The sequence below is a fragment of the Sturnira hondurensis genome, unplaced genomic scaffold, assembly GCF_014824575.4.
Source record: "Sturnira hondurensis isolate 20B ecotype Veracruz unplaced genomic scaffold, ASM1482457v3 Scaffold0010173, whole genome shotgun sequence".
Classification (NCBI taxonomy): domain Eukaryota; kingdom Metazoa; phylum Chordata; class Mammalia; order Chiroptera; family Phyllostomidae; genus Sturnira; species Sturnira hondurensis.
Genome location: NW_028082804.1, coordinates 388250 through 403523, shown reverse-complemented (window position 1 = coordinate 403523; position 15274 = coordinate 388250). Strand labels below are relative to the sequence as shown.

Sequence of the window (15274 nt, the reverse complement as noted above, 5' to 3'; positions counted from 1 at the left end):
TCCGGTCGGAGCGAGGCACCGGAAGTGATGCCATTAGTGGCGGAAACATGGTTTGCTTACGCGAAAAAAATGGCTGCAGCCAGTTTAGGTATTCTTTGCAGAAAAGCGTTAGACGTCCTAAAAACTTCCAGGTCGTTAATAAGTTCTCAGGCCCCGGCGGGCACAAGGTAAGTGATGTGAGCAGAAGGTTTGTTCACCTCTCCAACCTTGGATCTTGTTTGGTTGCAGAGATGGTGAGAAGAAATCAAGGATGGAAAGACTCCCGGGTTGGCTTGAGCACGAACCCAACTCTATGAGGAATGAGTGACTTTATATAAAGTCGCCCACCAGCGACATTTCCGTCCCAGCGTCATTTTGTTGCCACCTACTGTGACCAGTCAGTAGTTGAAGTTTGTAGGTGCCCAGAATTTGTTAAATTCCAGCTAGAGTTACGGAAGTATCCCGTTTGGCTGGGTGAGTTGGGAAAAACTTAACTGAAGAGCGTTTGGCTTTGGAGCTGAAGGCTATGACGGGCTTGGATGCATGAAAAAGAGGGGACCTTTCTGGAAGGCCCTTGTGCACAAGGAGATTGTGCGGTAAATGCTGAGTGAATAAATTAAATTAGCCAAATAAATGAAAAGTTGCCCTTGCAGGTGGGGGAAAGGAACATATTACACATGGTGTTCATTATTTCTGGAAAGTCAGCTTATCATTTTTGATTTTAGGTGTGTGGTTTCCTCCCTTTTATTGGCTTTTGTCTATGAAGATGTGAATTGTATAAACATTTGAGTATGTCTGATTTTTTTTTAACCCTTAAAAGGGAGTAATGTTTGTGCTCTTAAATCTAGCACCGTTATTGAGCTTCTATTATGTTACAATATTATTACATACACTAACTTAAGAGGTAAGCAATATTTTTTTTCATTTTGCAGAGGCTTAGAGGTGGTAACTTGATCACAAGGTGGCAGACTTGAATCAGTTGTTACCTAGTTATCCTTTTTCCTTAAAAATTAACTGTGGATTTTATTATTATAATAAAATATGTTTACTTACAGACACTTTGGAAAATAGGGTAAAGTATTTTGAAGAAGAAAGTAAAAATCAGCACCTGGCTGGTGTGACTCAGTGGATTGAGTGCTTGTCTGCAAACTGAAGAGTCGCCCATTCAGTTCCCAGTCAGGGCACTTGCCTGGGTTGGAGGTGGGGGGGGGGGGTGCATGAGAGGCAACCACACATTGATGTTTCTCTCTCCCTCTTTCTCCCTCCTTTCTCCACTCTAAAAATAAATAAATAAAATACTTTTTCAAAAAGTAAAAAATAAATCAACTTAAAAATAAAAATCATTAAAAGACAGAAAACTGTACTTGAACAACAATTAAAATAAACTAAAAAAGGGGGGGAAATGTAAAAATCAACTATAATTCCAATAAGAGATAAACAGATTTCCCTTCCTTTTTAACTTTGCATGTACACGCATCTCTAATTTTATTGATTGATTGGTTTTTAGAGAGAGGAAGGGAGAGAGAGAGGGAGAAACATTGATGTGTTGTTCTGTGAATTTATGCATTCATTGGTTGATTCTTGTATGTGCCCTGACCAAGGCTCAAACCTGCCCAGAACCATGGCAAATCTGGTTGACGTTCTAGACAACTGAGCTACCTGACCAAAGTCCACATAAATGTGACTTTGAAATAAAATCAGGACTGTATTTACATATATGCATTCTCATGCTACCCGTTTCCCCAACTTTTTGTTTTTAAAAATTTCAGACCAACAGAAAAGTTGTAAGAGTAGTACCAAGAATAACCATATACTCTTTATATTAATCAATTCTTAGCATTTTGTTACACTTTTCTTTATCTGCTTATATCCACGTGTTTTGTTTTCTGAACTGTTTTTTAATATCCCCACCTGAGGATATGTATATTGATTTTAGAGAGGAAAGGAGGAGGGGAGAGAGAGAGGGACAGAAACATCAGTATGCAAGAGAAACGTCAGTTGGTTGCTTCCAGGGTGCACCCTGGCTGGGAATCGAACCACAGTCGAGGTGGGTGCCATAACAGAGACTTGAACCCATGACCTTTTAGTGTACCAGACAATGCTCCAACAACTGAGCCACCCAGCCAGGGCTTTTTCTGAACTCTTTGAGGCATGTCAGAATTGCAAACATCATAACACGTCAGCATATATCTGCTAAGAACAAGAACAACATCTTAGCCACAATACCACAGTGATCACACTGGGGAATTTAACACTGATACACTACCAGTATTACCATGCTGTTTTCTAGCATATAGCCCAAATTCAGATGTCCTCAATTGTCCTAGTCATTTTGTTTTCTTTTTATTCAGGGTCCATACAGTGATTTTTTGCATTTGTTGTCTGGTCTGTTTAGTCTTTTAAAATCCAGGATGGTTCCTTTATTTCTTTCATGACCGTGACGTTTGTTATAAGATCAATCTTTGTAGGATATCCCTCCATTCGGATTTGTCTGAGTGTTTCTTCATGATTAGTTTTAGGTTAAATTATTTTGGTAGGAATACATCAACACTTGTGACACACTTCCTTATTGTATTTTAAATTGTTTATCTAGGTCATTAAATATTCTTTAAGAACACGATTGTAAAATTACTTAATAACATATTATCATACAGAGACAATAATTTTTTAAACTATGGTTGCACATTTACATTATCAACTTATATGTGGGCATAATTATAATACTGAATAGATGTTTAAATTTATCAGTTTTCATCTATAACTTACTTGGTTGAAATTTCTATATGTGGACTTATTGGGTAAAGGGAAGAAGCATTGTGGCCTCTCATACATGTTGCAAAATTAACCTTCAGAATATTTTTATTTATTTATTTATCTTTAGAGGGGAAGGAGAGGGAGAGAAACATCAATGTATAGTTGCCTTTCGTGCGTCCCCTGCTGGGAGTTGGCCTGAAGGGAACCGGCCTGCAACCCAGGCATGTGCCCTGACTGGGAATTGAACCGCGATCCTCTGGTTCGCAGACCCACGCTCAATCCACTGAGCTACACCAGCCAGGGACCTTCAGAATATTTGATCTATTCATATACCCACTAGCAGTTTATGAAGGAACTACAAATGTTACCTTAAAATATAATTATATAAATATATTACCTCTGAGATTATAAGGTAGCAATATCTATAATGCAGTATTTTAAATAATTTCTAAAGTATTTTATAAGTTTATTGTTTCTTGTACCAAAACCATGAGTAAGTTTTTTAACATTGTAGGTGAGGAAATGATTCCATTTATTGCTTATAAAATTCAAATGTAAAACTTGAACTTGTTTATGTACTGTTGCAGGTTTTGTCTTAATTTGTTGCTTAAGAATACACCGAATGTCACACATTTACACCATTGTAGAATACTTCATACCACGTTGTCAAGGAAAGGATTAGAAGAATTTTTTGATGACCCAAAGAACTGGGGGGAAGAAAAAGTAAAGTCTGGTGAGATATTGGGTTGATTGGTATTAAATATATTTATTGAACCATCCATTGTCTTGGGATTATTTATCCAATTTAGGAATTACTTGGGTGTTTCCATTTTCAATTTCCTTTGGGAATGTCTATTAGTGAAAATTAAAAGGACAATATAACAGACTTAATTGTTCCTTGGCAGCTTGGCAAAAGGTTTAAAATAGGAGTAGGGCTACTAATTTTTTAGTAAGTTGATGTTTGGGGTTTATTTTAGATTTTATTTTTTTGAGATGGTTGAAAATTAATGTATAATGATTTAAAGTATTTTGACATTAGATTGTGAAAATACATTCTGTAGTTATTCTAACATTTTTTAATGCTGTTGCCAGTCTCATTACTTATATTTTCATGTGTATTATCTAATTTAATCCCAGTTGTATTTTATACTGTAATATAATAAAGCTATTAAATATTTTACAGATAAGAAAACTGGTTTAGAGAGGTAAGTAATTTGGCAAAAGGCACATAGATGGAAAACTATTTCATGCTATGAATTTATCATTTTAATAGGAGCTGCATGGACCTGTCAGCAATTAAGAAACAAAAGTAATGAAGATTTGCATAAACTTTGGTAAGTATACTGAGTACGTGAATATCTAGGTTTTTGGAGCAGTTACAGTATAACAATGAGATATAAACTGTATGTGATGTAAGAAATTGAGTAAAGTGATTTGTCTCATAGTACTGTGGATGTTATATAAAGCCATTACAGATTTTATAAATATGACAGGTTAAATTATATGAAGAAAAATGTACCAGAGTTCTCAAGTATAGTTGGGGGTTTAGAAGTTTTACTATAATTGCTACCAGTCATACTACACCTATGTACTAACAGTTTCAGAAAATTAATGAAATGGAGGAGAGTTGATCATATTTAGGCCTTCTTCCTTTTTATTACATTTTGCATGGTATGAAATCTTTAGCTTATTTGCTTTGGGGAAGTGTGTTGGAGGATGCATTTAATTGGGAGTTTAAGTAGATTATCTGACAGTTTCTCCTGATGAATTAGAGTTGAAAAGATTTGAGACAGGGCTTTATTTTTAATTGACTACATATGTATATTTTTTATTGAGACAGAATTAATGTACTATTATATGAGTTTCAGGTATACAATGTACTGATTCAATATTTGTATAATTGCAAAATGATCATCATAGTATAAGCTCAGATAACATCCACCACCATACATAGTTAGAATTTTTTTTTCCCCCTGTGATGAGAACTTTTGGTATCCGCTCTCCTAGCTACTTTCACATACACAGTACGGGATAATTAACTGTAGTCCCTGTGCTGTACATTACATCCCTGTGACTTGCTGATTTAAAACTGGAAATGTATGCATTTTCACCTCCCTCACACATTTTGCTCCCCACTCCCAACATTAACCGACACTATTTAGCCAAAGGTACATCTTGTTTGGACTCTACTATGGTTTTTAAATTGGGTCTTTCACACAGAAACAAATATCCCTGGCTCCTCTTTAGTAATCAGGCCTCTGATCAGGCAGCACTGGACTCACGTTCCTGTGGCCGGCCGGTCTGGGTAGCCGCTGCCCGATTTGGATGGATCGGTGCACACCACTCCTTGCCCATCCCGTTGTCTTATACCAAGCCCACCTTACTCATACTTGTGATTCTTTAAATTATTTTTACATTAAATAACCACTGATGATACAGGTTTATTGTGTGATACAATAAGAAATACTTGGTTTTTGTCTCCATTCGTGGACACACAGTTCCTAAATCTCGTGGTATTTCCTGAGTGATAGGAGTATCTTTTGTTCAAATTAGGCAACTGTTGGTAGGGGGCACCTCAGAATGGAGCTTGGTCACCAGAAAGACCAAGCTTCATTAGAGGGTGGAACTTTCAGGCTTCACCACCACCCTGCCTCTGGGGAGGGGTGCAGGTGTAGGAGGTTGAGTTCAGGCACCGGTGGTCAGTGATTTGATCAACCGGTCCTACGTAGTGAGACCTCCAAGGCCATGAACACGTGGAGGTGCTGGGAGGGCGGCATACCCGAGGAAGCACGACAGCTCTGCATCCCTTTGTGTATGCTTTGCCCTGTGCATCTTTTCCATTTGACTGTTTCTGAATTGTTTCCTTTGTAATAAACCAGTAATAGTAATGTGCTTCCCTGAGTTCTGTGAGCCACTCTAAGGAGAGGATCATTGGAACTCCCACCTTGTAGCTGGTCAGTCAGATGTGCGGTAGCCCTGGAACTTGCTATCGGTGTCTCAACTGGGGGATAGTGTGGGACTGACCTCACATCTGTGGCATCTGGTGCTCACTCCAGGTGGTGAGTGTCGAGGGGTTGGAGAAGTGGTGTTGGAAGAGACGACACATCTGGTGTCGGGAAGAGGGAGAGCCTCTCATTTGATGTCAGCAGGGTTATGTTTAAAACAGCACAGATTTACTGTAGAAAAATAAGTTGTATTCAAAATAAGATTTGTAAGTTTTGCCCAAAGCACTGTTGCTGTGAGTTGTTAGTAAAGGATAGTTAGCGCTCTTCCAATATTTATCATGTCAAAAACTAAACAATGTATCTCCTGCCACTGCTTCCCCCCATTGCCTCCTTCCATAGCATAAAGTACCTCAGTTCCTTTGTTTCCTGTTTAGCACTCTCCACATTGATTTCCTTTCCTTCCTTTCAGCTCTACTTCTTAGTAGAATCAGTTATTCACGAAATCTACCCTCACTTCAGCTTTGCCACTCAGTACCTTTTGTTTTCATTTGCTTTCCATCCAGTCTAGCCAACCTCATCTCTGTGAAGCTTTTCTTGATCATCTCAGCTAGACGAAACGTCTCCTCTCTCCCACTCAGTTCTTCTGGTACTTGTTGCTGCTGCCACTCAATACACCACATCATGTTGCGGCTTTGGAGGCAGCCGAGGAGAGTAAAAATAGAGTAGGTTTTGTACTCAGAGAGTCCAGGATTTGAATCTTGAGTTAGCTGTGTGCTCCAGAATACCCTACTCCTCTCAGCCTAGTTTCTTTACTTAGAAAGTGGAAATAATGTTAATCTCAAAGGGTTATTATAAATTAAATGAAACTTAGGTAAAGTATTTCGCACATTGCCTGGCATATAACAGGTATCTCTCTCCACTTTGAGAGGGGGACTATATTTTATGCTTTTTTGTAATTGGCACATAATACAACATATGGCACCTGGAAAATTTAACACATGAATAAGAATAGATAATAGCTTTGTTTAAAGAATTATTCTTTGTAATGATACTCTGTATATCAAGATTTCTACAAGGCTTTTGAAAACAGATTAATTTTTATGTCAAAAATCACTTTATTAATGTTATCACACAATAGCATCATAAGCTTTGTGTTCTTTGATGTAGGTATGTTCTGCTGAAAGAAAGAAACATGCTTCTGACTCTGCAGCAGGAAGCCAAACGGCAGATATTACCAATGCCAAGTCCAGAGCGGTTAGAAAAGGTAAGGCCATGGGAAGCTGACTGGTTTGGGGGTACAGTTAATAGGAGTAAGCATGTGGTTCCTGTATTTCCTGTCAAGTACATTTTTTTCTACTTCTGATTTTTAATAAATTTACAGAGTTGTATAGCCATCACTACAACCTCAAAAACAAATTTCATGCCCATCTGCAGTCACTTTCCATTTCTACCTGCAGCCCCCAACGTATGTGTGCACATGTGTTTTTACTGCTCTTGGATAGACATCTATGAGTGAAATTGCCAAACTGTATGGGAAATATGTTTAATATTTTAGGAACTAGCAAAACTGTTTTCTAAAGTAGCTGCACTATTTTACATCTCTGGTTCTAGCTTAGCCACTTCCTTGCCCACTATGTCAAATTTTATTTATGCATTTTTTTATTGTGGTAAAAACATAACATAAAATTTACTATCTTAATCATTTTTAAGTGTATAGTGTAGTAGTTAAGTATATTTACATTGTTGTGAAAAGGTCACCTATTTTTTAAATTGGGGTTTTTTTTATCATTTTAAAAAATCCCTTGGATTCCTTATTTCCTTTCCTAGAGGTAATCAGTCATGTGTGTATATTGTTTACCTACTGGAAGTTTTCTCTTCATGTAGAAAATCTGAGCTAAATGGGTTTTCATTTAAATGAAATGAAACTTTAAAAAAAAATACAGAAAGTGATATTACAGATACTTATATATACCTGTGCCAACAAAGATTTTCGGGAGGTTTTTGACAGAATGATTCTTTGACAAAAATACTCATATAGGTTTTCTGTAGCATAATCTTTATCTGTCCTCTTCCTTTGGAATTCTGTTTTAGGCGATTGTTGAAATTATGTCTTTCTCTTCTCAGGTTGTAGAATCCATGGATGCATTGGATAAAGTTGTTCAAGAACGAGAAGATGCTCTAAGACTTCTTCAGACGGGTCAAGAAAAAGCTAGACCTGGTGCTTGGAGAAAAGACATCTTTGGGAGAATCATCTGGTACGTAGCTTATGTTGTGGCTTTTCTGAGACTAGAGTGGAAGTCCCATGCCTCTTCCCCTGTCCAATGTCTTTTAAGAAAATCCTCATTGTATAAAGTATATCAGATAGACAAAATATATATCTAATATAAACAGAGGTCCCAAAACCTTTTGGAACTCCAGGATGTGAACAAAGGTAGATTTAACTAGCAGTACAGGCATCTCATTCTCATGATTCAGTTATCTGTAGGCACCTTACAACAGTGCTTCTTAACCTACTGTGAATCATACGGTCCTCTGAGGATTTGAGGAAAGTTACAGAGCCTTTCCCCAGAAAAAAATGTATCTGTGTACATGTAATTCAGAGGTTGTAAATAACATGAAGTCAGTTTTAGGACACATACCTGTCCTCTGCCCATTAAGAGCCTGGGACTGTTAAAAAAGGTTTTCAAGGCATAAGGCCACATGAGCCAGGGAAGCCCTAGTTCATGCTGTGAAACAGTTTAATCCTGCCTCTTGAGTCCAGTTCCCAAAGTCCTACCAGACATTTGGAAAAGATCTGTTGATGAACTTTATAATGCAATATAAGTAATTGAGAAGACCCAGTGTGTTCTGTCTCTGCCAGGAGTTTATTTACATTTAGGTTGAGATGCTGGAAGGAAACATCATTAATGGAATTGTAAACATTGGTCAGCAAAATGGAGAAGGCATTTTGGGTGGTTGGAGACCTTCCCTGTACTTTTGAAATCACATATTACGTACTTTTTACATCAATAATAGCACTTATCTGTAGACTTTAATGGAATTTGGGGTAGTAGGGCTGCTTAGAGCCACATTTAGGGGGGTAGCCATGCTGTTATTAACCTTGTAATCCAATACAGAAAAGAGATAAGTTGCTAAAACATCTGACTAAAATCTCTGACTTGTTTTATACTCTACTAATTATTTGTAGTAGTCTAGTTGAGGTCAGTTAGGAAAGGTGATGTTAAGGAGAGAATGTGTCAATTTTAGAATCTCTCTAAGAATACTGTTCTCTTCCAGAGTTTTTTATTTTGCTTTTTATTTGTTGACAGCATATTTAGTCCAAAGGCTAAAACTCTATCTGTTTGAAAATGTATTTAATATTCTCTGAAAGGTGATACCTTTGCTTTCTTGGCAGGCACAAGTTCAAGCAGTGGCCTATACCTTGGCACCTAAATAAGAGATACAACAGGAAACGATTCTTTGCAATGCCTTATGTGGAGCATTTTGACAGGTGAGCACAAGCACCCTTACTAATTAAACAGCTTTACATCAGATGGCATGCATTGAGCTTTTACATGAACAAATATGTGTTCACTGTAGGGAAAAAAAAACAGGTAAAAAAGAAATTAAAGTCTTGAATAACCTCACCATCCAGAAATAGTCTTCTGTTAACTTTCTAGTATATATCCTTTCAGAAGTTTGACTGCCTTTCTATTCATCAATCTGGTCCAGATACTTCAGTGGCATAAAATGTAAGCTAATGTTATTGCAAGGTTGATGACATTAATCCCCAAAACTTTCATTGGAAAGGAAAAGAATTGCAAGTTTGTGGTTTCCAGGGGAAGGGTGTCACTTACCTCCATGGCTGTGACTACCAAAAAGCACCAGGGTGGGGAATCTGCGGGGTTACTAGCTAGAGGTTCTAGAGATCAGAATTCAAGGCAGGAAAACAGCTGGAAATTTAAAGGAGAAATCCTAGCAGCACAAGTACCAGTTTTTAACAACTGCCTTAGATAAAATGTTCCTCTTTTATCAAGAGTTCTTTAAAGATTGACTCTCCCCCCCAAAGGCTTGTTTCCATACCAAAAAATTAAAAGCTTATAAAAATAATTTACAAGAATGAAATATATCTTTAAATTATTTTTAAGGTACTTTAGTATACTATAGAATCACAGTTTAAGTTTTTTATTTACCCCACCAAACTAGCCACTTCTCATTTCTAGTTTTATCTATGGTGGTGTTAATGTGATTTGTAATAGAAAATTTATGTTTACTTTGTACCTGTTTCATTCATAGAGCTCTTAAAACCTTTCTTAAGTGTTGCTACAAAAAAATTTAAAAATGTCTTTTATGTTAATGAATGACTTTTGGAAAGCACCTAGGGTTGGGGGCTGGTTGCCAGGGGAACCAACCTTGATCAGGTGATTGAAATGTTCCTTCCCATCCTGATTTCTGGGGAGGGGAAAGGGGCTGGAGGTTGAATCAGTTGTCAGTGGTCAATAGTTTAACCAGTCGTGCTTATATGGTGGAGCCTCCGTAGAAAGAAAACCCTAAAAGCACAGGGCTCGGAGAGCTGGTTTGGTGAACACTGGAGATTTGGGGAGAGTGGTGTGCCTCAACAGGGCATGGAAACCACCCTTTCCCCAGACCTTGCCCTGTGCTTGTCATTTGTCTGGCTGTTCCTGAGTTACATCCTTTTATAACAACTTGGAAATCTAGTGTGTAGACAGGTTTCCAGAATTACGTTATCTGCTCTACTAAGTAACCGAATCCCAGGAGAAGATTGTGGTAACCTTTGATTTACAGCCAGTCGGTCAGAAGTAGTTAACACCCGGGACTTGCGACTGGTGCTTGACGTCCAAGGAGGGAGTCAGTCAGAAGCTCAGGTGACAGCCTCTGACACTGTCTCTGGGTAGGTAGTGTTAGAATTGAGTTGAATTCTCCACACCCACTGGAACTGGGTCCAGAACCCCTTTATTTGCAGTATATCCATTATTAGATGATATTAAGTATTATTCATTCTCTTCAACACCAGTGCTCTAGATTCAGGCATTCTTTAATTTCATTCTGCCTGCAAAATGTCTCCAGGGTCTGTCTTTCTACTCCACTCACGCTGCCTGGCAACACTCCCTCATCACACTGAATTGTTGAAACATCTTCCTTATGTGAGTCCATTCAGACATTGCTTCCTGGCTGATTTTCCTCAGTCCTTTTTTTAAAAAAGATTTTAGAATTTATTTATTTTTAGAGCGGGAGAAGGCAGGAAGAAAGAGAGAAACATCAGTTGATTGCCCGTGGCCCACCCACAAGTGGGAACCAGGCCACAACCCAGGCATGTGCCCTGACTGGGAGTCAAACCAGGAACCTTTCTTTTGTGCAGGANCTAGATTCAGGCATTCTTTAATTTCATTCTGCCTGCAAAATGTCTCCAGGGTCTGTCTTTCTACTCCACTCACGCTGCCTGGCAACACTCCGTCATCACACTGAATTGTTGAAACATCTTCCTTATGTGAGTCCATTCAGACATTGCTTCCTGGCTGATTTTCCTCAGTCCTTTTTTTAAAAAAAGATTTTAGAATTTATTTATTTTTAGAGCGGGAGAAGGCAGGAAGAAAGAGAGAAACATCAGTTGATTGCCTGTGGCCCACCCACAAGTGGGAACCAGGCCCCAACCCAGGCATGTGCCCTGACTGGGAGTCAAACCAGGAACCTTTCTTTTGTGCAGGACAGTGCCCAACCGATTGAGCCACACCAGCCAGGGCTTCCTTAAATCTTTTTACCACATCAGGGCTGTTCAAAACATTAAAACAATAGCTTCTTGTCTACAAGATAAAATCCAAACCTCTTCCTACCCAGTGTTCCCACAATTCAGTCTTAGCCTCTTATTCATCAATCTCACACCTTTCTCCGTGTTTTCTAAACATAAGTTGTTCATTTTCTCCTCTTTACTGTTCCTACAGCTTTGAAATCTCTCCACCTGTGCCTATTTTAAGACCCAGTTCAGGTGCTAAGTGATTGAAGAAACCTAACTGCACTGGCTCTTTTTTTCTCCAAGCCTAATGTACCATTTGACCCTTCTGCGTTTTAGTCATGTAAGATGAAGCTGGAAAGAGCATGATTTTAAAAACAATTTGAAAAATTATGAATCTGGTGTTACTTTTATAGGCTTTATACATATTCTAGTTACTCTGTTTTTGAAACTACTTTTTAGCTTTACCGTCAGTGCATGCAGCATAATCTTCTGAATAGTCTTAAGAATAGCAAACCTTTATTCTTTCAGGTGTTTATTTCTTATAAATGGCCAAGATATAGTTGGAGTAAAGATTAATGAGTAGAATGGGTTATCTGATACCAGCTTTGATTCTTCTTACATTATACTTAATTTTCAAAGTACTGTAGCTTATATCATGTTTTTTTGTATATACATTGTTTTTACCCAAACATAACCCTTATCTCCAGTTTCTGTGACCACCATAGCACTGGCATATTTCAGTTATTCAGTCCATGTCTTTGGTATTAAATTTTGTATGTTTATGCCTACTGATTAATAAAATATCCTTCAGAATATCAGCTTCAGTACTGTAGAGGCTTGGCATCCATGAATTCATCATTTACAATTTTGCTAATTTCTACATCACCAGAGGTCAACATAATTTAGCTGGGACACAAATGCCTCTTGCCCTGGATTGCCATGTGTACAAGCAAACTCACTTAGGAGTGCTGAGTCAGTCCTGGCCAGTTGGCTCAGTTGGTTGGCGTCTTGTCCCATACACTAAAGGGCAGTGGGTTTGACTCCTAGTCAGGGCACATACCTGGGTTACAGTTTCAATCGTTGGTCCAGGCATATATAGGAGGCAACCAGTCATTGTTTCTCTCATGTTGATGTTTCTCTCTCTTACTAAAATCAATCAAAACGTATCCTTGAGTGAGGATTAAAAAAAAAAAAAAGTGATGAGTCTAACTAGCACCCAAGCATCATCTCTAAACATGGCTTTATTCTCCCTGTAGGGGAAAGGATATGCTGGTCTGAATGCCATTTGAAATTAGGGAATTCCCAAAAGTGTCAGGATATATTTCAGGATGTAAAAAATCTAATGTATTCAATAAAATTAGTGTTTTTAAACAAGGTAGAAAGATAGACTATTCTTTTACAGGCTCAGAAGATCTGTTCATTCATCTCAGACAGGAAATAAGGAGAATTGCTACAGGGTTACAGATGCTCTTGATTTCACATACACCTTTGATTTGCGTAGGTTTACAGTGATTACTCAAGTTTTAATAAAATACGTGACACAACTATTATAGAGACTGGCATGATTCAGGCCTTAAATAAATCACTATAAATTACTGTTATGCTTTTCTTATTCTAGACTGAGACGTGAGAAACAAGCCCGTATCCAAGCAAGGAAGAAACATTTAGAGAAAAAGAAAGCAGAACAACTTCAGGAAAAGTTTCCGCATCTTTCTGAAGCCCGGAAGTCAAGTCTTGTTTAAGATGTCTGAACTCTTAATTTACCATTTTGTTTTTCTTAGATAACAATCTGTATAGAAAAGTAACTATATGTTAAGTGGTTTATAAAGAAATTGTAGTTTTAGTCAAACAGCTCTGTTGAGTGTTAATATGGCATGCTAACTCTGGAAGTAGTCATGCTTTTAAAAATTATGTATAAAATTCAGATTAAGTTTTCATTTTACAAATTATGACATTTGACTGCAATATCACATATCTTTGGGAAAGTAATGTCAATATATACAGCAAAGGCAATTGGTTACATTTTAACTACCATTATTCATAGGATATAAAGTTGTGGATACTGCTGTTAATAAACTGAGTACTTTCACTGAAAATACTGATAAATACAGTTAGTACCTAAAGTAGCAAATCAACACAACAGTCCACAAGTGTACTTCTGGAATGAACTTCTAATGATGTTTATTTAAATTGCAAGCCTAAGGTAAAGAGAGCATAGGCAATAAATTTTATTCATCAATAAAAAGCAGTTCTACCAATCCACTGGTAATTAATATACTAAGCAGTTTGAAAGCCTTTGACTGAAAGCAAAATATTTAGAGAAAATAGACATTTATACAAAATTATAAAATGCTTGTAATAAGAATAAGTACATTTCAAGGACAGCACAACCTAATTTTATACAGCCAGTTAAAGTCTTAAAAAATTTTAAGTGGAAATTGAAAAATGCAAAAATATATAAACATTCTACAAAAGATGGTAATTTCTTTCCTGAGTGTACTAAAGCTATGAAACGTAAGGAGACAGGAAGGTGGAGCAGTGGGAATACTTTTCAAGGGCATTTCCTTTCTACACACTGCTTCCCTCCTTCTTCGTATTCTTGTTTGGAAATCCACATCTGTTGAAAGGTGCCCTGTAAAATGGAAAGAAAAATTGCATATCTTTATTTTTACAATTCCTAATCTTTGAAGAACTCTTAAACCTCCTCCCCATAATCATTTCTCTTCTTATTTCTGCCCTCCTCCAGAACACCCACGACACTATTGAGGGTTACAAGGATCAGGATGTCTTTGGCCAGTGGCATTTGCTTATGTGGATGTGAGAAGCAGTGGCTGGTGGGTCTTGGCAGCGGGTTACTCTTGTGCAGTGTGAACGCACCTGCATTTACCAACCCCGGGGAGATGGCATTTGTTGTGTTCACTGTGTGGCCACTGTGCAGTGCCCTGCTCTGATGTCTTGCAGCGTGATTTAGGGCACGCAGGACATTTCCGTGGGTTCTCAGGTAGGAGCGGAATTGTTTCTTGTGGTGGATGTTCTTGGTGGTGCTGCCTGTGAATCTCTCCAAAGGACCTAAACCAGCCTCATCAGTCACTTAATGTGAATTGTATTAAGTCCATAAATGTTTTAGGGGGCAGTTGACATCTTTATACACTAGTGAGCTTTTCATTCTAAGTGTATCATTTCCTACATTTGGTTCTTTACAGAGTCTTCATGAAGTGTTATTTCAATCATTAAGGTCTTAGGTACGTATTTGTATAGATTTATTTCTAGTAGTTTATTATTGCCTGACATTTTGGATGGTACTTTAAAATTTGCCCTGTTTATAGGATTCAATTGACATACTGTATTATTATAAGTTGATTCTATTATTTTGAGCCTGGGACCTGGCTCAAATTGTTAAAATTCTAGTAACTTTTCTGGACATTGTTTGGGCTTGCTAATTTGAAGATTAATAAAGTTAATGGTTATCATGTTTTAAAAAAGGGCTTATCAGAACTAGGATAAAGTTTTGCAAGTACAGAAGCAATAGTAACAAGTACTTTACCAAATAAATATAGAAAGTGAAAGGAGAAAGTAACCAAAGGAAGAAGGAACCTGTGCTACATTAATAATAAACCCATTCCCTATGATTAACTCTATTCAAGTGATTTCATAACGTGGTATGTAGTTTTATCTATGATTTGGTAAAAGACTGGAAATAGAAATACAAGCAGTTCCAAACATTTAATTGCTTAAAGATGCATAATCTAAGTACTTGGTGACATTTACCTCAGTTTCTCTGAGGAGAAGGGAACATTCTCCAATATAGGGAATGGATTAAGTACAAGGGCTTTTATTCCTGGCTCTGCCATTTCCCCCAAGAACC

General features: G+C 37.6%; 2 protein-coding genes across 3 annotated transcripts in view; one reads left to right on the top strand and one right to left on the bottom strand.

Moving 5' to 3' along the window:
* The first annotated feature begins 35 nt into the window (after positions 1 to 35).
* MRPL47 (mitochondrial ribosomal protein L47) lies at positions 36 to 14882 on the top strand. 2 transcript variants are annotated; one of them, XM_037058786.1, is made up of 7 exons: positions 36 to 167; positions 3321 to 3466; positions 4007 to 4067; positions 6846 to 6942; positions 7803 to 7933; positions 9073 to 9168; positions 13028 to 14882. In XM_037058786.1, the coding sequence occupies exons 1-7, from the start codon at positions 70 to 72 to the stop codon at positions 13149 to 13151; spliced, it is 753 nt and encodes a 250-aa protein (XP_036914681.1). In that variant the 5' UTR covers positions 36 to 69; the 3' UTR covers positions 13152 to 14882. The 2 variants fall into 2 exon arrangements, with proteins under 2 accessions (XP_036914681.1, XP_036914683.1); XM_037058788.1 differs by lacking the exon at positions 3321 to 3466 and having other exon boundaries at positions 81 to 167.
* ACTL6A (actin like 6A) overlaps positions 13649 to 15274 on the bottom strand; it is a 35649-nt gene continuing 34023 nt past the window's right edge. The window contains exon 14 of the mRNA XM_037058785.1: positions 13649 to 14041. Coding sequence (XP_036914680.1) covers positions 13961 to 14041 — 81 coding nt within the window. The 3' untranslated portion in view covers positions 13649 to 13960. The remainder of the gene's footprint in view (positions 14042 to 15274) is intronic.